The sequence below is a fragment of the Notechis scutatus genome, chromosome 4, assembly GCF_049901735.1.
Source record: "Notechis scutatus isolate UNSWTSFEM ecotype Mainland chromosome 4, rNotScu1.2, whole genome shotgun sequence".
Classification (NCBI taxonomy): domain Eukaryota; kingdom Metazoa; phylum Chordata; class Lepidosauria; order Squamata; family Elapidae; genus Notechis; species Notechis scutatus.
The window spans coordinates 87527724-87553212 of NC_142012.1; the positions used below are offsets into that span (position 1 = coordinate 87527724).

The window sequence follows — 25489 nt, forward strand, 5'->3', positions numbered from 1 at the left end:
TTTTGCTTGTCAGAAGGTCACAAAAAGTCATCAAATGAATAGAATAGAATAGAATTCTTTATCGGCCAAGTGTGATTGGACACACAAGGAATTTGTCTTGGTGCAAATGCTCTCAGTGTACATAAAAGAAAAGATACATTTGTCAAGAGCCAAGAATCATAAGGTACAATACTTACTAATGTCATAGGGCAATCAAATCATACTAGGAAACAGTCAATATAAATCGTAAGGGTAGAAGCAACAAAGTTACAGCCATACAGTCACAAGTGGGAGGAGATGGGTGATAAGGAGTTATGAGATTAATAGTAATAGTGCAGACTTTGTAATAGTTGAAGAGTGTTGAGGGAATTATTTGTTTAGCAAAGTGATGGCTTTCACAGGGAAAACTGTCCTTGTGTCTGGTTGTTCTGGTGTGCAGTGCTCTATAGCATCGTTTTGAGGGTAGTTGAAACAGTTTATGTCCGGGATGTGAGAGGTCTGTAAATATTTTCACAGCCCTCTTTTTGACTCGTGCAGTATACAGGTCCTCAATTGAAGGCAGGTGGGTAGTAATTGTTTTTTCTGCAGTCCTAATTATCCTCTGAAGTCTGTGTCTGTCCTGTTGGGTTGCAGAACCAAACCAGACAGTTATAGAGGTTCAGATAATAGACTCAACAATTCCTCTGTAGAACTGGATCAGCAGCTCCTTGGGCAGTTTAAATGACCCCAGGACAACTGCAATCGTCATAAATATGAACCAGTTGTCAAGCAACCGAATGTAAATCACATGACCATGGGGATGTTACAACTATCATAAGTGTGAAAAATGGTCTTAAGTCCCTTTTTTCAATCCATTGTAACTTTGAATGGTGACTAAATGAAGTGTTCAGTACCTATACTGAACAGTTCTCTCTGACTTGGAAACTGTTTGTTCCCACCTACAACGGGTAATACAACTAAACTTGAGGTACAGGAAAAAGAGCCACAACAAAAACAATGGACCAGATAAAAGAAATGTGCATCTGTGTTCGAAATGCAATTTGAGACCGAGTCTCAGATTTGACCCTTTCAAGTTCTCTCACAAACATAAAAGGAGGTCTGGAGGGAGGAGTGTTTTCAGGCTGGCCAGATTCTGTTACTGAGACCTTATAATTAAAAGAATTAGCATTCAAAACTTTGTTTTCTAGTCTGGTCTACCTCGAAGAGCAGATACCTTCTCATCAGGCTCAACTGTTGTAGGAGTGAGTGGTTACCACATAGCACTATTTCCCACACCAATTTGCTGTCCTATATATTTATTATTCTATGAGAAAAAGTTGCATGCTTACAAAGCTTTATTCAAAAAATGCCGAAAATTAAAAACATTGCAGATTTACACAGGGAGAAAAAGGCTATTATATCTTTCGTATTCAACAGGAATTTGATTCTCTTAGAATAAATTAGACATGATATGAAATGTATGGATGTACTAATGCCCAACAGGAGCTGCCTTTGAAATATACTCAATAGTTTCAAAGAACTGGGATTCTTATCGTTTTAATCTAGTTCATGGGAAAAGAGAAAGAATCAAGCTGGGTTTTTTCTTTCTTTCTGCATAGTCCTAGCTTGTTCAAAGATCTAGGTCAGGTACTTACATGCTTTTAGTAAATTGCTTTTTAGGGTTTGAAGACAACCTCAGTATTAAACATCAGAAAGCTTTGTGGAATAGTTTCAAAATATGAAATGACTAACTTTATAATGATAATTTGTGAACTCTGGTTTTTAAAGCAATAATGTGTTTCAAGAGGGTTTTTAACATCTGATTTCCTGCTTTCTGGTCACAGAGACAGCCAGAGAAATCAAAAAAGTCTGACTGAGCTGGGGTGGATTCTAGCACAATTCCTATGAGGTTGGCTCAAAGTGGACAGAAAGTGATTTGGGGTTCAACTGATACAACTTTTTGTAAAAAATCATCTTCAGATGGGGCAAATGCAATCGTCAGATTATTCCTATGAAACAATTCACCCTCCTGATTACTGTCCTGATTACTATCATAAAACCCTAACTGGTTAAAATGATATCATTTAAAAGCTGTTTATTACCAATTAAAAGACGATAACCTCCATTTCAATAAGCTGTACTTCCTATTTAATCTAAAAAATCTTTCCACTCTAACAAATTTTTCTCATTGCAGATATATTAATTGCTGCTTGTTGTTTGGCTTACCTTGGGAACATCTGATGTTTAGATAGATGGATGGCTAGAGTATAAATGGAGAATTATATTATTTGCCTCAATGTTTGAACAAATTAGTATCAAGCATTGGGTAAAATTATCTCTAAAACTTCACTGCTTCACTTCACTTCATATTAGCGAGCAGTAAACAAAAAAGTGCATTGCTTTGTTCCACAGTAGGATGTGTATGTGTCTTCACATATATAAATAACTTTAAAAAGCAATCTATAAAAATACACTCTTTTTAATTTGTAATAGTCTTTTAGCAACTTAAGATAAAACATATGGAAAATTCTTTCTTGTGAATTAAAAAAACTATGTGTCCTAATTTCATTTGCAATGTTGGATTACTGCCCTCATCAAGGATTTATTCTACCTTGGAAGGAAAGAAAATATCAGTTGGTTGAATACTTCCTGAGAACAACTCTTTAAACAGACTAATAATTCTGGGTGCATTCAAGCATATTAAATATGAATTACTGACTATTGTACTGAATCATCTTCTCTGGATCCAGGATCCTATATTATTCTTATGCAGCCCTCAAATAAGTAACCAATTAATGCTGAAATTGTTGGCTGAGAACTATTTAGTGAGGAACAGAAGGGAAAACCTTTAATTTCCTGTCTCAAATTTTTTTCATCCCCATATATAAGTTTTTAAATATCACTTCATTTATGAGCAGGAGGTAGCTTAAATTCTCATTCTATAACTTCACATGTTTGAATATTAAGATGACTTGAATGAAATAAATGTCATGCTGAATTTTCACAAGCAATTATGTCTAAAAATAAAACAAGGAGCAGTTCTACTTGAATCACTGTGTAGGCAGAACCGAAGCAGCCACAGCCTGCCTCCCCCAGTTGCCCAACGTTTATGCTTCTTGCTCCCTCCCACATCCTATTCCCCATCAAAGAGGAGGTGGAAACACTCCCCTGGGGGAGGAAAAAGAAGAGAATAAGGGACTCAGTCAGGAGCAGGAGGGGATGGCAAGAAATAAAGCTAGCTATTATTTCCCTCTTGGCTGATGAGGCTGGTAACCAACAATTTTTTCTGTGGAAGGACAAAAAAAAAACAAGACTCATAGTGTACTCATATGACTTCAGTATATAGTCAAAGAGAGTAAAAAAATCAGCTTAGATTAAATCAGGGGTGTCCAACCTTGGCAACTTTAAGACTTGTGGACTTCAACTCCCAGAATTCCTCAGCCAGCTTTGCTGGCTGAGGAATTCTGGGAGTTGAAGTCCACAAGTCTTAAAGTTGCCAAGGTTGGACACCCCTGGATTAAATGTAAACCATTGGTAAATGATAGCGATAATAACACTACCTGACTCTTTTGTTACATCCTCCAACCCCCGCTCCTTTAACCTCAAACTATCCACTATTTACCTCATCCCCTTCCTAAGAGGGGCGTGCATAAGCGTAACAATTGGGCCTACCGTCCCTGTCCTATTGTCCCCATTTATTCGTACCTATTTCCTGTATTCTTACTCATGTTTATACTTATACCTATTATCGTGTAAGCGATTGACAAATCAAATAAATACATAAAAATAAATAAATAAAATAAATAAACTTCATACAGCTATGGCAAGAGGTAGTCCTTGACCCACAACCACAATTGAGCCTAAAGTTTCTGTTGCTAAGCAAGACAGTTATTAAGTGAATTTTGCCCCATTTAACAACCTTTCTTGCCACAGCTGTTAAGTGAATCAACACAGTTATTAAGTTAATAACATGGTTGTTAAGTGAATCTGGCTTTCCCATTGACTTTGCTTGTCAGAAAGTCGCAAAAGGTGACCACATGACTCTGGGACGGTGCAACGGTCATAAATATAAATTAGTTGCCAAATGTCTGGATTTTGATCATGTGACACGTAGGGACGCTACAATGGTTGTAAGTGTGAAAAACAGTTATAAGTCACTTTTTTCAGTGCCATTCTCATTTCGGTCACTAAATGAACTGTTGTAAGTTGAGGACTACCTGTACTAATTAATGTTGTTTACTGCTACTTTTAGTATCACTTTTGAAGAAATTTTATTTATGAGCTGGCCAGTGGTGGTATTCACACTTTTTTTACTACTGGTTCAGTGGGCATGGCTTGGTGGGCATGGCTTGGTTGGTGTGGCAGGGGAAGGATACTGCAAAATCTCCATTCCCACCCCACCCCACTAACCTGCTTTCCAGCTCCATTCTCCTATGCAGGGCAAGAAAAGAAGACCCAGCCAATCAGCTGGGACTCAGGAGGCAGAGAATAGAGGAGGTCAGAGGTGGTATTTGCTAGTTCTCCAAACTACTCAAAATTTTCGCTACCGGTTCTCCAGAACCTGTCAGAACTGGCTGAATACCACCTCTGGAGCTGGCAGTGACTCAAGCAGTTGCTTTTCTGCAAACTTCATTAACTTTCAAAGCATTCAGACATAATCTCAATATTTGGAAAAAAAAAAAAAACACATTCCTGCAATGATAACAGCACAGTCATGAAAGGGAATCCTCCTTCACTAGGATTCAAGATAGCTAGAAGTCATTCAAACATTTTCGGTTTTAGTTACTACTATAAAGAGAGAGGCGGTACAAAGAAAAAAATCAAAAACCCACCCTCAACACAGCTGATAATAGCAGTCCCGTGAAAGGGATCCTGCCAAGTGTTGGCATTTAGCTGCAAAAGGATTAAAAACTGCCCACGGCTCCCCTGGAGTGCTTTATCCCAGCAACAATCTGGCAAGATTATTTTCAAGCTTTAGTTACAGAGGAAAACTTACAAAATTGGGATAATGATTTTTTAGGGCAAGGATGGGCAACTATGGCAACTTTACCACCTGCTCAGTGATGGGATTCAAAAAATTTTACTACCGGTTCTGTGGGCGTGGCTTGGTGGGTGTAGCATGGCTTGGTGGGCAGGGCTTGGTGGGAGTGGCAAGGGAAGGAAACTGTAAAATCTCCATTCCCTGTCCACCCCACTAACCTGCTTTCCAGCTCCATTCTCCTGTGCAGGGCAACAAAAGAAGACCCAGCCTATCAGCTGGGACTCGGGAGGCAGGGAATAGATGGGGGTGGGGCCAGTCAGAGGTGGTATTTGCTGGTTCTCCAAACTACTCAGAATTTCCGCGACCAGTTCTCCAGAACTGGTCAGAACCTGCTGAATACCACCTCTGCACTTGTAGAGTTCAACTTCCAAACTTCCTGCGCCAACATGGCTGGCTCAGGAATTCTGGGAGTTGAAGTCCACAGGCGGTAAAGTTGCCATACAGTAATTGCCTAGCTTGATTAAGGGGAACAACCTCTGCTAAAGTGACACCAGTTTCAGTTGCTGAAGTATATTAACTAATTAGGCAATGAAAACCCAGAAAAATGCTCCACTAGGGCTCAGCCATAATTATCTGAAAGAAGGGAAAGATAGTCCACCATCCGATAACCACCCAATGAGCCTGCTTAGCATAATTAATTGGCTTAATTAATGAGATCTATGCTAGATACCTTTATTGGAAACTTTTGGACTGGCTAGACTGTTTCAACTCCTACCCTCAAAATGATGCTATAGAGCACTGCACACCAGAACAACTAGACACAAGGACAGTTTTTTCCCCGAATGCCATTACTTTGCTAAACAAATAATTCCCTCAACACTGTCCAACAAAATCTGCACTACTATTACTATTAACCTCCTCATCACTCCTGATCACCCATCCCCTCCCACTTGTGACTGTATGACTGTAACTTTGTCGCTTGTATCCTTACAATTGATCTTGACTGTTTCCTAGTATGATTGGATTGCTTATTATACCCTATGACATTATCAAGTGTTGTATCTGATGATTCTTGACTCTTGACGAATGTATCTTTTTCTTTTATGTTTACTGAGAGTATTTGCACCAAGACAAATTCCTTGTGTATCCCATCACCCCTGGCCAATAAAGAATTCTATTCTATTCTAAAAAGAGAGAGAGAAAACCTGCTGCTGGAGGAACAGTTAAGACTTTGGGGCGGCTGCTCCGTATTCGATCCAGGACTATGATCTGATCGAAAAATATATTCAACCACCTCAATCAGCCCTTTCTGGTCCCTTTGTAGAGCTCAAGCTGGCTTTTTTGTCTCCATCTGTAGAAAAATCCCTTGGAATAAACTCAAGGCATCTATAATTGATACCTCATAAGAACACCACTTTGAGAATGGGAAGCACTATAGCCAGGCACCTCTCACACACAGTGCCAACCCACTAAAGTACTGTATTTCAGCCCTACAATTTTATAATTACTATATTGATGAAGCGGCAAAGGCCTTAAGCAAGGAGGAGTTCCACTTGCCCCAAAGTGGCTAACAGATTTGTCCTGCTTTATGCAAATAATGCTGTCAGACTATCCGCAGGCATTGGTATGCCTTAGAAGGTCTGCCAGACCTCTCCCCACCCCGCTGCCTCTATCTGTAGGGAACACTCAGGGCAAATTAACTCCAAGAACTCAAAGGTCCTGCATTTTGCAAAAGGCTTCAAAAAAAAAAAAAATTCTGCTGAATCCTCAAAGGACACATAACTAAAGCAGGACTGTGATCTGATCTCTTTACAGTGCTCCGGTTTTGTGCTACGTAATTCAGAGGAATGATACACTCATAACTCCCAGGCTGTTCTGAATGCTCAGCATTTCAGGAGCAAAATGTGTGACTATAATGGTGCTGTTACGTTTGGAGGGAGGATTTATTTTTTTAAAAAAAGAGAGAAACATGGTTATGGCTATGTGCATTCCAATATTTGCATATATCCAAGGTATGGTACGTCTTACCTTGTGTGATAAACTGTACTACTTTTAGAAATGCCAAACAAGTGGCAAACTACAGGTAGTCCTTGTTTAGTGACTGCCTCATTTAGCGACCACTTGAAGTTACTATAAGGTAACTATAAGGTTACTATAAGTGCATAAGGTCATGAAAAGTAAGTTTGCAACCAGTCCTCACATTTACCCCCTTCAACAGGTCTGTAAAGCAAACGAAAGCTGAAATAAGACCATAAGCACAGTCAAGATTTCATTTAGTAACCACTGCGCCAACCCCAATTGTGGTTGCTAAACAAGAACTACCTGTGCATGAATTGGAGTTATCAGATGAGATGCTTATGTTCCTGGGACAAGAGCATGCAATGGTAGCTCTTAAACAAAGAATCCCTAACACGGAATTACAAACGGACTATACCAAAGTCATTATTAGTAACCTTCTTCTTAGCTCCTTTCCAGATTGGGCAGCAGAATCCTATGTGCAGCTTCTTTGGGCAAATAAAGACACCAGGATAATTTTTGGTGTTGCAGAGTTTGCATTTGTAACCTGTTGTTGACAGCAAAGTAGATTATGCACAACTACATACTTTCTTTGCTGTGAATGTCACATTGCCTAGTATAGAGTTTGGTTTGCTCTTTAATAAAATTTGGGTCAGTGACTGAAAATAAACCTGGATTAACATTTTTACTCTTCACCTATACTTGAAAAGCTTAATGTTTCAAAATATCTCTAAAAATTATTGTGACTATTTTATATTTGCCTCCACAGTCAATAATTATTAATTATTGATCTATTAACAAGTAACAATACTTTTATGCCAGTAAATAAACATCATTAAAACTAATATACAGAATTCAAAATCAGAACACACATTTCCCACTGGTTATTGTACTGCTTTTAGGATGCATAGAGGTATTCATTGAATTAAAAAAAAAAGGTATTAACTAATATTATCAAATGTATTACCTCAATTTGAAATTCAGTTTTATCCATTAATAGCCATGTTACGTATTTCATATATTCAACATATGCTTATCTATTACAAAAATAATTGTTTACATTCCTCAGTTTGTAGAATAATTTAATTGCATAATTTTGTTTGTGGTAATATATTTTATTAATCATTTTATCATTTTCTGTAAGGCCTTTGTATAACTAGCAGTAAGTCTAGGAGATGTGGGCATTCTTGGTGGGGGTAGGAGTATCTTTGCTCAGAGTGCCTCATTCTGTTTTGATTCTGCCAGTTTAGAAGGAACAGGAAAATGGGTGAAAGTTCAAGGTACACAGTTGTGCTTTCTCATGGGACTTTCCAAACTTTCCCATGAGACTTTCTGTGGCTGTATGATCTCATCCTAGCAAGGTAACATCTGGGACTTTCCAAGATTGTGTGTTCTCATGCTGGTGAAGTAATCTCCTGTTGAGGTCATTGTTTTCTGAATATGCATACTGTATATTTTGCTTGTGTTTTTTCTCAATAAATACTGCTACCTGAGTGCTCTCAGGGTTGGCATTTTCTCAGAGACAGTTCCCTGTGTCTCATTTCAAATGTCAATCCACCATATTGTTTTGTTTTGAATTCATAATGTGTACCATTCTATATTTTTACTGTTTTTAAAAATAAATCTTTATTTGTAGAAGAATGCAAAATATAAGCTAAATACTAAGATATGTGGAAATAATATAATTAAATGAAAAAATCCTTAACAACAATCCATGAACTAAAAAAGATAGAATCCAGAAAAACAAAAAAAGAAAGAAAAACAAGACCCCCAAAAATCCACTTAAGGGTTTCTACTACATGACATTAAAAGTTGGATCACTAAAGCATAGCCCACCATCCATTTCCCCTCCTTTTTCAGGGTTTGTTTTTTTAAGAACACTGTTGTTTTGTGCTTAGTACACACCAACAGATAGATGATTTTTTCTTTTCAGTCCCTTCAATGTTGTTTAAGCTTAATAATGGGTTGGGTGAAGCTGAAATGAAATCTTAACAAGATGGAGTGCCTTTCAGCAACAGAAACTGGACTTGAGGGTCAGGTTGCAGTCTGCAGTGGGTGGGATGGCTCTTGTGCCATTTGAGAGGCCACCTTGATTTCCAGCTTCAGAATGAAGGTTACTGTTAAGTTTGGAGAATAAGGAGACCAGACATCTGACCAGTGACTTCAACTCTTTAATAATAACAGGAATCAGAATGGAACAGAGCAATGCTATGGGCAGCAGTAACCCTTTTATAGGGTTAGCTGCTGCCTTATTAACCAATGAAAATGTGCAACAGGTTCCAACTACTGACCAATAAGGACAGTCCCAAAAGTGACCAATCAGGGACTGGTTCTGGCCCAATCCCAAGTTGTTGTATAAGGGCCAATCAAGTGTGCAGGTTTTCAACCCCTAATTTGCATTTAGGTTATTCACTTTTATTGATTCACAACACCCCTCCCCTTGGGTTCCGCTTTGAGGGGAGCTGTGATAAAATCTCAAGATAGGCAGGCCGTTTGGTCTGCCTGGATGATTTCCGAGGCTCCACCGGTTTTGTCCAACGTCCGGTTCCGTGGAGCGTTTGGATGACCATTGTTAAGTTCTATTTCGCTGCACGGCGATTCCGTGCTGCATTCACTGTGGATGTCTCTGCTGCTGTGTGTTTCTTCGGGGTTTTGCAGTTCGTTTTCCCCTGTATTAAAGTTCCCTGAAGACATCAACTCCCTCCCCGCTTCACGTTCCGGTGCTTCGCTGGGCTGTAGGGCTCCCGTTGACCCGCTATTAGTTGTATCAAAGTCAATTCCTCGATACTCCCTCCCCTTGAGTTGTTGAACCGGGAAGTCATGGCCGCTGGGTGGTAATCTCGATCGGAGTTGGTCTATGTGGCGTTTCCACACCCTCCCATCGTCTGTTAGCAGGCGGTAAGATCTAGGCCCGGTGAGGTGGGTAACGGTTGCGGGTATCCATATCGGGTCGCCAGAAAAGTTTTTGGCAAAGATTAAATCGCCTACCTTAAATTCTCGGCATTTGCTGCTGGAGCCGACAGGTTTTTCTGGTGCGAAAGCGGGGTGGAGCCGGTCAAGGTGCGATCGTATTTTCCGCCCCATAAGAAGTTCAGCGGGTGTTTTGTTGGTCACGCTGTGGGGCGTGATGTGCTGCAATAAGAGGATTCGATTGATTTTCTCGTCGATGTTGCCAAATTCCATTTTATGCAGGGTCTTTTTCACAAATTGTACCATGCGTTCTGCACGTCCATTCGCCGCAGGGTGCGCGGGCGAGGTCAGCGCATGGCGGATGCCCCGATCAGCCAGATATTGTTCAAAGGGCAATGCAATGAACTGCGGGCCGTTGTCCGAGACCAACACGTCCGGAAACCCGTGCGTGGCAAATAGTCTGTTTAATTTATTAATAACTGAGTCGGTTGTAGTTGTGTGCATTCGATGAATCTCGAGCCAGTTGGAATAGGCGCGACAGTAATCAGGAAAGTGTGACCTTTGGTAGGCCCCGCAAAGTCAATATGAATACGGGACCACGGTCCCCTCGGTGTTTCCCATTCGGTTGGGCTTGCTTTGGTGGGGCGTTGCTGACGCCCTGGCAACGCTGGCACGTAGCGACCCAGGCCTCGATTCTTTTGTCGATTCCCGCCACCAAGCGTAGCTGCGTGCGAGTGATTTCATCCGCACAATGCCCGGATGTCCCTCATGCAATACCGCCAACACAGTCTGTTGTAATTTGGCAGGGATTACGACTCGATCGCCCCACAAGATACAGCCTTTTTGGGAAAACAGCTCGGTTTGGCGGGCTTTGAAGGGCGCCCATTCAGGTGCAATTTGGTCTGTCGGCCACCCCCGTTCAACCCAGCGTAGTATGTGTTGCAGAACTGGGTCACATTTCGTTTCAAAAGCAATGTCTCTAGCCGTCAAGGGTGGTGCCTGTAGAGTTTCAATCTGTAGTGTTGAGAGGGTTGGGGCTGGATCCACAACAGCGTCTGGGAGCGGTGTTCTGCTCAATGCATCGGCGTGGAGAATCGATTTTCCCGGGCGGTGCTGCAAGGTGTAGTTGTAGGCCGCCAGGAATTCAGACCAACGGGTCATTCTGGGGGACAATATATACGGGGTTGGTTTATTACCCGCAATGATCCCCAGTAGCGGTTTATGATCAGTGATTATTGTAAACGCACGGCCATAAACATATTCGTGAAATCTTTTAACTGCAGCAACAATAGCTAAAGCTTCTTTGTCCAGCTGACTATAATTTCGTTCAGCTTTAGCTAAGGTTCGCGAAAAAAACGCGATGGGGGCTTCCGCTCCGTTTGGTAACACGTGGGCCAGAATTGCCCCAACCCCAAAAAGTGATGCATCACACGTGATAGTGAGCGGCAGAGTCTCGTTGTACTGCATAAGTACTGAATCAGAAGTTAGCAATTTCTTTATTTGTTGGAAAGCATGTTGTTCCCGTTGTCCCCAAACCCACGTTGCTTTTTTTGTCTAATAGTCTATGCAATGGTTCAGCTACTGTTGCTTTGTGGGGTAAAAACACATTATAGAAATTGATAAGTCCAAGGAACGCCTGTAGGTCTGCCTTGTTCCTAGGAGTGGGTGCCTTTTTAATTGCTCGTAATTTGTCTTCGGTGGGATGAATTCCTTGGCTGTCCAGGAGGTATCCCAAAAATTCTACTTTTTCGGTACATAACTGGCATTTATCTTTTTTTACTCTGAGGCCTGCATTTTGGAATCTTCGTAAAACCTCTCTGAGTCATTTTTCTAAAATGTCTTTGTTAGGTGCGGCGATGAGTACATCGTCGAAATATGGGACAACACCTTTTATCCCTTGTAACAACCTTTCCATTAAGCTCTGGAAGATTCCAGGGGCGATGCTTACTCCGAATTGGAGCCGGTTGCATTTAAATGCGCCCCTATGTGTTACGATCGTTTGCGCCTCGGCTGTGGTTGGGTCTACAGGCAATTGTTGATACGCCTGGGCTAAATCTAGTTTGGTGAAAACTTTTCCGCCGCCCAGAGAATGGAGTAAGTGTTGCACTACCGGTACTGGATAAGCACTTTGCTGCAGTGCGTGGTTTAAAGTGGCCCGGTAGTCTCCGCAAATTCTTAGGGACCCATCAGGCTTGATAGGCGTTACTATCGGGGTTTCCCAACGGGCGTGGTCGGTGGGTTCCAGTACGCCCTGCGCTATCAGCTTATCGAGTTGTTCGTCGATTTTAGGCTTTAAGGCGAACGGCACCCGACGCGGCTTAAGGCAGATGGGTGCTATTTCAGGGTTCAGGTTAAACGAGATTGGGGTCCCCTTATACTTGCCTAGTCCGTTCGCGAAAACGTCTTGGAATTCTTGCACAAGTGCTTCCTCCCAACCGACGCTTTCGGCCTTGTGGACTCCGGCTACAGTGATTCCGAGCGGCCTGAACCATTGCAGGCCTAGAAGACTAGGCCTGTCTCGATCCACGACAGTCAGTGGTAGTGCGACGGTGCGGTTCTTGAATGAGACCTGGAATCTGCGGGACCCGACGATGGGAATTCGGTTGCCCTGATAGTCTTTGAGTATAACCCTCTGAGGGTTAAGGTCTTGGCGGCGAATCGTTGGAATGAGCTGTTGGAGCGTTTTCCACGACACCATAGAGAGGGAAGATCCCGAGTCTACCTCCATCACGCAAGGTTTGTTTTCGATGGCGACCTTTACTCTGATTTTTCCGGCATCAAGGGATGTAGCGTGGTCTATGGTGATTGTTTGGTGGGTCTCTTCCTGCCTGGTTTCCTCACGCCTGGTGGAAGTGGTGGACGGCTTGTTTCTGTAGGAGTGGTTCACTTTTTCTCGGTGTGTGCCGAAGAATCCGGAAGACTGGAATTCGCCTGTCGGGGTTTGGAGTTCTGTTTGCTTCTGCAAACCTTTGCGATGTGACCGCGTCTCCCGCAATGGCGGCAAAGTGCGTCAAGGAATTTGCAGCCAGATCGTGGGTGATTCGCTCCACAGCCGGCACACGGTCGAAATGAGTGTTGTGAGGACTGCTCTCTCTCCGTTCGAAGTCGGTTGACCTCTTCCTCATCGCTGTCGGACGGGGACTCTAGGTCTTTGTGGTGAGTTGATACCGGGTGTCTCTCTGAGCGAGGCGAGGTATCAGTGGCGAGTTTACGTAGCAGTGCGTTGGTGCGGCGCATTTGGGCTGCTGACTTCTTTGTCGCCTCTGCTGCCGAGGCTTCTTTGAGGGCATCGGTGAGGCTGATGTCCCCCTTAGCCATAATTTTGCTCTGGATAGCGCCGTCTTCTAGGCCCAGAACCAAACGGTCCCGGAGGGCTTCTTCCAAGTCGGCGAACCCGCAGAGGCCTCCTAGGTTCCGGAGGTCCGCGATGTAATTGGCAAGGCTTTCGCCCTTCCATTGATCCCTCTGGTAATATTCGTGTCTTCTTACTAGGGTTGGTACGGAGGGCGCGTAGTGAGCCCGTAGTAACGGCTCGAGGACGTCCCAGTCCATTTCTTTTACCTCTGCTGGCTTGGCAAGCGACTTTGCCATTTTAAACACGGTTGGTCCACAATGCGTTAGAAAGATAGCTCTTTTTTTGCCGGTTGTTGCATCTTTCAAATTGTTAGTTTCCAGAAACATCTGGAACCGATCCATGTAGGCCTCCCAGTCTTCGGTCTCTGGATTGAATGGAGCGGGTGGTATGGCACCGCTGGCCATGTTGCCGTTGATGGTGCGTGTTTGACCACGTGCTCTGTAGGTTGCTCTGTAGGTTTAGTCAGCTCTTCGGTCTCCGGATCCCATCCTCGTCGCCAGTGTTAAGTTTGGAGAATAAGGAGACCAGACATCTGACCAGTGACTTCAACTCTTTAATAATAACAGGAATCAGAATGGAACAGAGCAATGCTATGGGCAGCAGTAACCCTTTTATAGGGTTAGCTGCTGCCTTATTAACCAATGAAAATGCGCAACAGGTTCCAACTACTGACCAATAAGGACAGTCCCAAAAGTGACCAATCAGGGACTGGTTCTGGCCCAATCCCAAGTTGTTGTATAAGGGCCAATCAAGTGTGCAGGTTTTCAACCCCTAATTTGCATTTAGGTTATTCACTTTTATTGATTCACAACAGCTACAATTATGGCAAAGAGCACAATCACACAATTACTTTAAATGTGCCAGCTGCAATTGTTCCTGAACTGGTTAGATTTAGAAACTGTAGAGTTGTAATTGCAGGAATGTTCCAATCTCGGGATGGCAAACCTCAGATAAAGAATGTTTCCAAGCAAATACAACTCAGATAAACAAAGTCACTAATCTAAAGGAGGATTAGAGAGAGGAAGTAAACATATGTTAGACTTTAACTAGAGATAATTAATTGTATGGATTACTGTGCTAAACAGTAACGAAAGTTAAGCAGTAACCAAAGTTAACCAATGATGGAGGATAATTAAAAATGTGTATAAATGCAAGACTAGACTCCAATAAAGATCATCATGATTCAGTTGTTCATGATCAAACAACTTGACTGCCTCATCATTACAACAGAAACAAGTTACCACATCTTGATTAAACCTCCAACTGACTAAGGCAACATGCTGTAGTCTAGGGACTGGCTATGGTTTCCAGAAGCTGTTACAAAATGAAGCCGCCAAACCTTTGTTGCCCAATATTTTTCAGTCTCTATTTAACTTTTTAGTTTTTATATTGGTAAATTAAAGTCTGATTATGTCCAAGAGTCCCTCTCTTGCTACAAATCCATCTGGCCTTTAAGATTGTAGGAGATATTTCATTGGCACCGCTCCCAATTGATAACATCTGGTCCCAAAGAAATCATGTTTAATCACTGCTCTTTCTGCCTTTACAACAGCATAAACATGTATCTTTCATCAGACCTTCAATCTTAATTGTCATTAACATTATTTTTTAGTTTTTGTTGTTATATTTCAGCCAGTGTTAGGCACCTTTGGTGTTCAGGAGGATAGGAGGAAAGATATAAATCAAATTAAAAAATGAAATGGGTTTATCATTGCAAGGCATTTTATTTAGACTAGTTTAGCTTCAGCTATAATATTATCTGCAGTGCAGTCCTAACTCAGTCCTAGTTCAAACTATTTTATTGGAACAAATTCTGCTAAGCAAGCTCTGGTTAACCAAGGGGAACAGAAGAAATATTCCTAAATGAATCATTAAAGTATATCTTGTGATTATGTAGCTAAATGTTCTCCTTTGTAATGTTCAGAATTGTATCTTAGGAATTTCTAACGGCCTATTTCTTCAGCTTCTATATAACCCCAGAAATAGATTCACAAGATTTTTGCTATTTAGATATGAATTAATTAGTTTATTAATTCTTTATTAGCCAAGTGTGATTAGACATGCAAGGAATTTGTCTTGGTGCATATGCTCTCAGTGTACATAAAAAGAAAAGATACATTCATCAAGAGTCATAAGGTACAACGCTTAATATAGTCATAGGGTACAAATAGGCAATCAAATCATACTAGGAAACAGTTAATATAAATTGTAAGGATAAAAACAGGGAATTATTTGTTTAGCAGAGTGATGGCTTTTGGGGAAAAACTGTTCTTGTTTCTGGTTGTTCTGGTGTGCAGTGCTCTATAGCGTTGTTTTGAAGGTAGGAGTTGAAACAGTTTATGTCTGGGATGTGAGGAGTCTGTAAATATTTTCACAGCCCTCTTTTTGACTCGTGCAGGATACAGGTCCTCGACTGAAGGCAGGTTGGTAGTAATTGTTTCTTCTGCAGTCCTAATTATCCTATAATACTAATTATCCTATTTGGATATTAAATTTCCATATCTCTAGAAAGCTTCTCAGGAGGAATAACGATACTCTTGGATATTACAGGAGATATAATTCCATATTTATTTATAATATATGATGCTTTTTTAAATTTGCTTGTTGTATAGGGAGTGCTAAGAAGGGCAAAAGGAGCAGATTTTCTTGCTTGAAATAAAAATAGATAACAGAAACAAAAAATGGAACATAGTCGAGGTATTAAATCATACAAAGCTCAGTCCCAGTAACATCCAATGTAATTGTTATCATTTTGTATGAGGATGTCTAATATTATTTCTAAAAATACAAAAGTAGAGTGAATATTTTCAACCCTATTTATTTATTCAATTTATACAGCTGCCCATCTCACAAATAAGTGACTCTGAGTGGCATAAAATACAACTAAAACAGTTAATAAATAGATTAAAAAGTATAAAAACCAAACTCAAACAAAGATAATAGGCAAAGGTTTGTTAAAAATAATAGTACCACCTTACTAGTTCACCCATCCCCCAGGGTCCCCAGGTTTGCAAAGTCTAAAGAGACCTCCGGAAGCTCAACAGTGATGAAGCCAACCTCAATTCAGGGAAGAGAAGAGCAGGGACCACAGCAGAAAAGGCCCACTGCTATATTGCCCTTTGTTAGGAAATATGTTCTGTGAGCCCACGTGAAAATGGAAATTAGATCAACCCTGAAATGTTGCAGAGAAATAACCCTAAAATAACTCCATGATGTCTTCTTAGTATTTACTCAACTATGTCCATTTATGATTCTGTCACTTTTTGTACAAATAGCATCTAAATATACATTTTTATTGTTTTTAATCAACTCTTTGAAACTTTATAGGCAAGCACTTTCCATGCTACCCTGTCAATTGTTGTATGTTCAACTGTGCATCAGATTTGATGTTATCAAGCCAGCATGTTCTTTGCTTGCCCCTTCTTCTTTGTCCACTAACCATCTCTAGCATCACTGCCTTTTCCAATGAAATATACATTAGATAGCACTTAAAGCAGATCACTTGTATGCTATCAGACAATCCATAAAAATGTTGACATCAGGTGCAAGAAATCAGGGGCTGAGGCTGTTCAAATGAATACAGATTTATGGCATGCTAACACTCTCTACAAGAATCTCAACCCTGAAATGTTGCAGAGGCAAATTGGTGGTAGGTAAGAGTCAACAGAATTCAAGGTGGGCTGGATTTAGACCTCTTATGGGTGAGAAGGGACTCAACATTGATGACATGCTTGACCCCTCCCTCAAGTTCAGAACCAACAATAAAATTTTAGTCCAACATAACTGGAGGCCAGTAGATAGATGGAAGTGGGGTTGCAATAATTCTATAGCAATGTATATAATCTTGTTTCTACATGGAACACCATTTGTGGATAATGTTGGCATTTGGAACCATTATGCTAATTCAGAAGAACATTTTAGGGCTAATGCACTTGAATTTTGGGTGTGCAGCAATATAATCCAAAGCACAATGCAATTTTTCACCTGGGTTGCATAAAATGAAATCCCTTCCTTGATTTGTGTAGCTTTTACTCTGTGATGAGCTTGTTGCTCATTGCTCTAAATAAATAAATATCAATGAATATATAAATAACACATTTAATACTTTAAATAAAGTAAATGGCATTAGACTAGGTTGCATTAAGTAACATGGGACTATGAGAGATGAATTTTGTAGTATCTGAAAACAACATTACAGGAATTTCTATACCTACATCAGATACAATAAACCCACAAGGCCTTATTTTTAACCTACCAAATCTCTGTTTTGATAAGAATTTGCCTATGTGAAGAAACAAATCAAATAGATTGCCTGGAAGATTGTTAATTCTTACTTAATTCTCCATCTGCCATTTCTCATAAGTAAACATTTGAGTAACATTTTAGAAAATACATAGTATTTGTACATTATTAAAGTAAATAATCAGTGCCTATGAAATTCACTTGTGTTAATAAATTCCAACATCTCTGAATACATAGGGTAGCATATGGGAGTATGATTTTTAACAAGAAATATATTTCATTAATATGCACAAACATAGTGGTTTAAATAGAGCACTATATCCTGAAACTGACCAACAGATCCCATGTTGAAACAATCCTTCTACAGTCACCAGTAAAACCAAGAAGAGTCATATCCCACTTTTGCAAAGGTTTCTTACTGCAAATCAATTACAAAAAACCTCTTAAACTCCCAGAATTCCTAGCCAGCATGCTAGAAGTACCAAATATATCTCAGTTTTCTTCAATGTTTTAAGGGCAAACTGTTGGCCCAGAATGTACAAATTAATTTCTTACAAAAGAAATTATTCCAAGCAGCAAACTACATGCCTAACATAGCCCTATGCTGGATACATGGCTATTGCGTGTTGAGAAAAAGGCCTGGCTAAATATTTTCAAAGACTGGCTTTAGATTTATCTTCAGCACCATGTCTGGTCCACTCTTACATCTTGCTGGACAAATTCCACTCCACCCCAAAACAGCAAATTGAAGACCAAGTTCAGCATGACAGTTTTGCCTGTGAAGCTTTTCTGACACTGGGACAAGTTCAAATTATGATAGCTCTTAGACAAAGGATCCTTAATATAGGGCTGCAAATCAAATACACCAAACTGCCAACTAGAATACAGGGACCTAGTTACAATCTGTTTCAAACCAGTCCAGGATCTCAATCAGCTCACAATAAATAAATTCCACAGAGCCTTGACATCGTTCTACCATTAGTGTTTTGGAGAGCAAGTTTCAGAATCTACTGTATATGCAGGGAGAACTTGCCCCTGTCAATTTGACAACAGGGAATCATGAGATCCTGTGTTGCAATTTTGTCACTTCTAAGAAGACAGATGCTGCAAACTTCTAATCGATTCTTAGACCATTTTCTGGGTGACCAGATTTTTTTATGGAAAAGCCCTTGGCAAATAACAATCTGAAAGCAAAACATGCTGTTGCTAAGTTGGCATTTGAAACCTGCAGAATTCATGCTTTTCAAGTGGAAAATCAATCTGGATTCTGGTTGTATTGTGTAGACCAGAGTATTGCACAAAGCATTAGAATGCTGCATTATTCTTACCTTGTTTTACTTTAAATGAAAAATGTTGCCTAGAACACTACAGGGACATATCCATATACTTGCCAGGAGTCAAGACTGACTCGAAGGAAAAAATAAAAATAATGTTAGAGACCTTCATTATATCTTTTAATAAAACTGGAAGGCTAAAATAAAAATGATTTGTGTTCTGTTCTGCTGGCTTATTGTCATAATGTGATTGTCAAGGGATTATAGAAATCATTTCAATCTAAAGAGACTCCAGGCATTTTCAGATCTGAAGGAATACAAAGAGAATAAGTAACCAGGATGAATAGCATTACAGTGACTAATTCTGCTCCAATGGTCATCTGTCCTTTGGACTGTCAGAACAGAGCCCCAAACCTATAGCTCTACATGTAGGGCACCCATGGATAATGGATGAATTCCTCTTATACAAGCTCTCTAAGCACAAATTCCTATCTAACTAATAACTCCTCCATTAGATGGAGGGAATAGAAACGTTTCCTGTTCTGCATCACCTTCCTTGAAACGTATTTGGATCCATATTCCAATAATGATCTGGATGAAAGGTAAAAATGAAAAAAAAAGATCCTTACCATGGTTCTGTGTGCCTACATATGTTACTGTAGTTTCTATTATAGCAGATCCCAAAAAAATTTCCTCTCCCATTTATAAAAGTTGCATAATTGAAATAAAAAGAAAGATAGCATAACAGGACCTTTCAAATCATTTGCCAACTTTCCATAAATACAAAATGGCAAGAATTGTTTGAAAATCAATACTAAATAAAGGATGTCAATAACTATTGGATTAACTTTTCTTTGGAGACAATGTAGAAAATATGCAGATTTTATTTTTTTAAAAAATCACTGACTTACATTATTCATGTACTCTGAAAGAAGGTCTTGAAGAGCTTGGCGGATGGCATTACACTCAGTGATGATGCGCTCACGGTGAAGATCACGAGTACAGGAGGAATCTGCCAATAAAGCAGCTCCGCTGATAATCCCCTCCAAACGTTTTTCAAGTGATGGCCTTATTTGGTCTTCACTTACAGTGGTAGAATCCAAGGCAACCAAACTCTAGGAAAAGAATGAAAAAAGAATATCAAGGAAGCTTAGATTAAACTCTAGGAAGACATTGAAAATGCTCGCCCATAAACATCTGGGCTATCTAGAAACATCAACTCGCTTCATATAACATTGAGCCCCTTCAAGAGAAGCAGGACAGTTACTTGAGGGTTCTTTTGGATTGGTGTTTCTTGCTGGAGCAGCAGGTAGAGCCTTAGCCCAACTTAGATTAGTGTCCACGTTCAGCTGAACCTTGGTCTGGAGTCCTGGTTATGGTCACTCATGCTCTTATCGCTATGCAGATTAACTACTACAACATACTCTCTATGGCAGGGGTCTCCAACCTTGGCAACTTTAAGCCTGGTGGACTTCAACTCCCAGAATTCTTGCCAAAGTTGGAGATCCCTGCTCTATGGGGTGCCTTTGAAGATGGCCTGAAATCTACAATTGATACAAAGTATATAGTAGCCAGGGTGCTCATAGCACAGTATAGCACTGATTCATTTGTTTCACTAGCTACTCATAGGATTCCAAATCCAATTTAAAGTGCTGTTATTGCATTCAAATCCATTTCTATTGTTGTTTGGGGGTGCATTAGATACTGTCTTCTACAAAATTATTAACATTCTGTTAGGTCCACTGATGTTTTGTTATTGTCCATCAAATCAACCAAACTCCTAGTCACTGTACGAACAAGCCCATGCAGTTTTCTCAACAACATTTTTAGACGAAAGTTGTCAGGACTATATTCCTAGGACTGAGAGAGAGTAACGGACCAAAGGCTAGCTAATGTGCCTAAGGCAGGAGTAGAACTCATATAACTCTCAGTTTTTAATCCAATGCTTTTAACCATTATAGCAAATTGACTCTCTTAGATCATCTTAAAAAAGCCTTTCCCAGGCTTCTGTCTTTACAGGAGATGATTATAAATCATAAGGCAGGCCTTCTCTAATGTATCCTTAACTTTTTGGAGCAATGTAACCTCTACCTCTCACTTTTAAGATGCAGCTGGCATCATTTCAACTGACATTTCATAATGCTTTGAAAAAAATCAGCTTTCAAAGATTGACTATGACTGGTCAGCTGCTGGTCCTTGCTTTATATATACGTTTGAGATTTATCTTCTATATGTTGGAATATTTATTATATTTTGCCTGGGGGACAGCTTTTTTATTTTTATTAGTTTTCTAAAATAATAGAAATGTTTTCTATTTCTGTACACTATTTAGGATATGGTGGTATGGACAGTGTAAAAAATGCTATTAATAAGTAATAAAACCATAGTTTGATCTTTTCATTCAAAGAGCTGAGCCTTTTCTGTAACTGCAACCTAACGATGGAAATACTTTCTTACGTAGAACATTTTAGCTGCATATTTATTATAACTGAGATCATATACTATAATTTATATATTTACTACTATATGGAGTTCACATTTTTTAACTTTGTCTAATCATTTATTGTGGTGAATGAGCCAGTTTTTTGTTTCTATCTTTGCTATTTATTCATAATATTACTATGCTTTCTTGCTATTTTTATTTTAATATTTAATTTCACTTCAAATCATAAAAGAAGAAAGGACAAAATTCATGTGAAGATATTCATGCCAACAAATCCATGCCAGCCTTACTCATATTTGAATGTTTTCCCCTGGGAGATTGCAAGTATGGAGAGCTGTTATCCCAGAATCAAGCTAGGGAAAGTTAATTTATTTTAATATTCAAGGTAAGAAATTTTCAAGATACTGATAGGAGGCAGAAACTATGTTAAACAAGGCTCTTTCATTCTCTTTGTATATTAAAAGAAAGCCTGAAAATCATTTTGAACAATGTATGGGTAAATAACTTCACATTGAAGTTCTCCTCTGCTGTCAATAATTTGTGCTATACACTCATAGGAAGAAAGTAATACTGGTGCTATATTGCATGCTTTCAATGTCAAGTGATAATTCTCTATTCTGGCTTTTAAAATATTCAAATACTATTTAAATCTATTAGATTGCAATTATATTGGATGAAAACACTGAACAGTTACTTTTCCTGGACACACTTCCTGTTTTCAGGCTTAACCTGATAGACTAGACACAAACAGAAAAAAATAGATGGTAGCACACTACCATTCTTCTCTCCAGAAACAGCTGGTGCTTATAAATTATCCCGGGGATATTATTTTTGAAGGTAAGATCACAAATAACCCTAAAATAATAAAAACAAGTCTCATGGATTTGCTGGATCAATGAATCTTTGATGGGAAATGATTTCCTAAGTTTAAGAATCATGCTGCATCGAACAATCTTAGATGTACTATATTTCAGAGGAATAGTTCATTTCAACTTCTACAAATGTCAGCTCTTTTCTCATTTTCTTTCATGTGATTGGGTTCTTGTTATTAAAAATGCAGCCTCTTATTTTTCAAAGTATATTTTAATGTAATTTTTAGTCCCTTTCTCCAATTTATCTAGCATTATATTATGCCCAACTTCTTTTGCCCATTTTACCATATACTCTTTAAATGTTATTTACTGTGGCAAATAACAATCCTCACAGCCATCATCATGTGAAGGAATATCACTGGAAAGAGATGCCAACTGTTGAAGAGAGGATTTTGAAACTGACTGAATTAGCATAGATGGTGAAATTAACTGCTCTGATTAGAGATAATGGACTAGACAGCTTTATAAGAGACTGGAAACTGTTTATGGACTTTCTACGTGCTAAATATAATACATACAATGCATGTATGTAAAAGGGGAGGAGAATTTATTGCTTTTTCTTTTCTTTCAGCAGCCAGCCAGGATGGATCCTACATGTTAAATGCTAAATTTAATTGGTCATTTTTTCCTCCTTTTTTGTACGCTATTTTTTTCCCTTTTTTGTTGTTGTTGTTATGGTTGAATGTAAGATTTTGTTTTCTTTAATTTGGTTTGTTTGTTTTACTGTTTCATATTTTATTTTCTATGATAAAACAATAAATATAAAGAAAAAATGCAGCCTCTTATAACAGGAATTCACAAATGGCTAGGAATTCACTATGGCTGCCTGTGTTGCAGAATAATTACAATATATGAATACGCAGATAAATGGCAGGACTGTGCAGTACTTCAGGTTCAGTTTCTAAAACTTGCTTCCAAATGCCCAGGGCCACTAATCAAATACCTATCTAAAATCTTTAAAGCAACTTAATCTTTTCCAAGGATCACACAGCTGAGAAAGGCAATCAGGGAAAAGACACAGCTGCTTTAAACAGATGCAGGCAAGTGCTATATTTGCACTGCTACAACCCTTTTTGAAACTAAATCCAAAGCATCACACAGTTCTAACAGATATCATTTTGTGAGTTTCATTAATTCAGCAAGTATTTTGACTCCTGGAATATTTTGTTCAACAAACATTATTTATTATTTTAATATTTCTCCTTGTTGCTCACTCTTGTGTGTGTGTGTGTGTGTGTGTGTGTGTGTGTGTGTGTGTGTGTATGTATATGTTAAATCTGTTAAATTCTGTTTCTTCCAGAATGAAACAAGATAGGATTTTTTTAACAAAACAAATCAGAAAACAATATGAACTATATAATGTGCAAATTAAGGAGAGCAGCTCCTAATTCATGAAAATTGCAATAGGCATTATAAATTCATAAAGTTATTAAAATTCCTTCATCATGTTTTTTTTCTCTTGGAACTTCTCACAGCAGGGCCGGTATGGTTGATTGCAAGGGAGAACTTAGCATTAGACAGCAAGACTCTATTGGGAGCCTTTTCCAATTACAATGGAAATGCTTGAGAATTAGTAATATTTAATTAAAGAAGAAATATATTTTGCTGCTGCTTCTTTCACAAAAGATAATCAAACCGTAATACAACAGTTTAAACTTAAGGTAGAGGAAGGGAATAATTTTGAAAATTAAGTCAGTGTTTCTCAAGCTGGACAACTTTAATACATGTGGACTTCAATGCCCAGCATTCTGGAAGTTGAAGTCACCATGTCTTAAAAGTTGTCAACCTTGAGAAACACTGAATTAGACTGCACATTTGTGCTATAATATCGGAACAAATAAATTTAATTCCAAATGTCTCACTGCTGGGGGATTTACTCTGGCCCAAGCAGAGGATTGTCACACATACTTTCTCAAGTTAGATGATCTGAGCAGAGAGGGTTTCTAAGGAGGAAAAAGCCCCATCCTGATCCAAAGTCTCAATCTCATTTCAACTCTAAATCAAAACTCGGGGCTGTTTCCACAGTATAGGACAGGTCAGAAAGACACAGCAAAGGTCTATTCTAAATTTGAACTCTGTCACCAAGTTTATTTTAGCATGTCTAGAAGCCAATGGGCACTACAAGGTAACTGGCTCACAGAGGGAGAGCCAGTTATTAGGTTGATAAATATTCAGGTGACATATACTACTATATTAATATTTCTAAAACCTCTCAACCAGACCATAACATTTCTAAGCTTGTCATGTTTAGGAGCTGATACTGCAGTTTAATTTAAGGCAAGTACCACTTTGCAGTTAAAAACTCTTGGTGACATTTCTTAAGCTTAACTCAGGCAGTGCTATCACTGATGTCCCAAGTCTCCTTAATTTTCTTTATAGTTTATTTATGTGCTGCAGAAGAAAAGCTAAATTCTATAGAGAAAGGCAATGAAAACCTCAGACAAGATCACAGAGATAAGAACATTTCAGAATGCCTGAAATCCGAAATGCTAAAAGCGATAGTTTTTTCTGCAGGTAAAAGCACAGATGTGAAAGCTGAACACAGAGAAAAAGCAAGAGTAAGAAAATCATTGTATTTCATTTTTTTAAAATTAAAAATATCACAAACTGCAAGAAAAATAATCAAGGACTAAATATAGGTAATAAACAGAATCACACATACAGGTAGTCCTCGACTTATAACAGTCCATATAGTGACCATTCAAAGTTACGACTGTTGCGTCGCGGGAAAGGAGACTCAAGCCCCAGTTGACCTTTTTCTTACTTTATTTCCTTCTAGAATCTGAACACGGAGAAACCGCGGCAGCCTTTTTTATAGCCGGCTGCTCGCGACTTGTGGCCAATGACGGCTCTTCAAATCTCCCGCCGCCACGGACCAACCCATCATAGTAAGTATGCAAATATATAACAACAACCTTTGCAGCATCCCCCATGATCGTGTAATCAAAATCCAGATGCTTAGCAATTGGTTCATAGTTATGACCACTGCTGTGTCCCAAGGTCATATTTTGCCACCTTCTGACAAGCAAAGTCAATGGGGAAGCCAGATTCACTTAACAACCATGTGACTAACTTATCAGCTGCAGTGATTCACTTAGCAACAGTGGCTAGAAAGTTTGAAAAATGAGGCAAATGTCTCTTAACAAATGTCTCACTTAACATCAGTAATTTTGGCCTCAATTGTCGTCTTAAGTCGAGGACTACCTGTACTTTGGGCATTGACTATAGCAATAGCACTTCGACTTATATACCGCTTTATAGTGCTTTACAGCCCTCTCTAAGTGGTTTACAGAGTCAGTATATTGCCCCCAATAATCTGGGTCCTCATTTTACCCACCTCGGAACAATGGAAGGCTGAGTTCAACCTTGAGCCTGATGGGATTTGAACTGCCAAATTGTAGGCAGCTGGCTGCAGCAGAAGTAGCTTGCAGTACTGCA

At 39.4% G+C, this 25489-nt stretch overlaps 1 protein-coding gene across 1 annotated transcript in view; it reads right to left on the reverse strand.

Annotated features, from left to right (window-relative positions):
• The window catches only part of CTNNA3 (catenin alpha 3), a 767102-nt gene that overhangs the window by 564447 nt on the left and 177166 nt on the right, over positions 1-25489 (reverse strand). The window contains exon 7 of the mRNA XM_026672790.2: positions 19648-19851. Within this exon, the coding sequence (XP_026528575.2) occupies positions 19648-19851 (204 nt within the window). The remainder of the gene's footprint in view (positions 1-19647; positions 19852-25489) is intronic.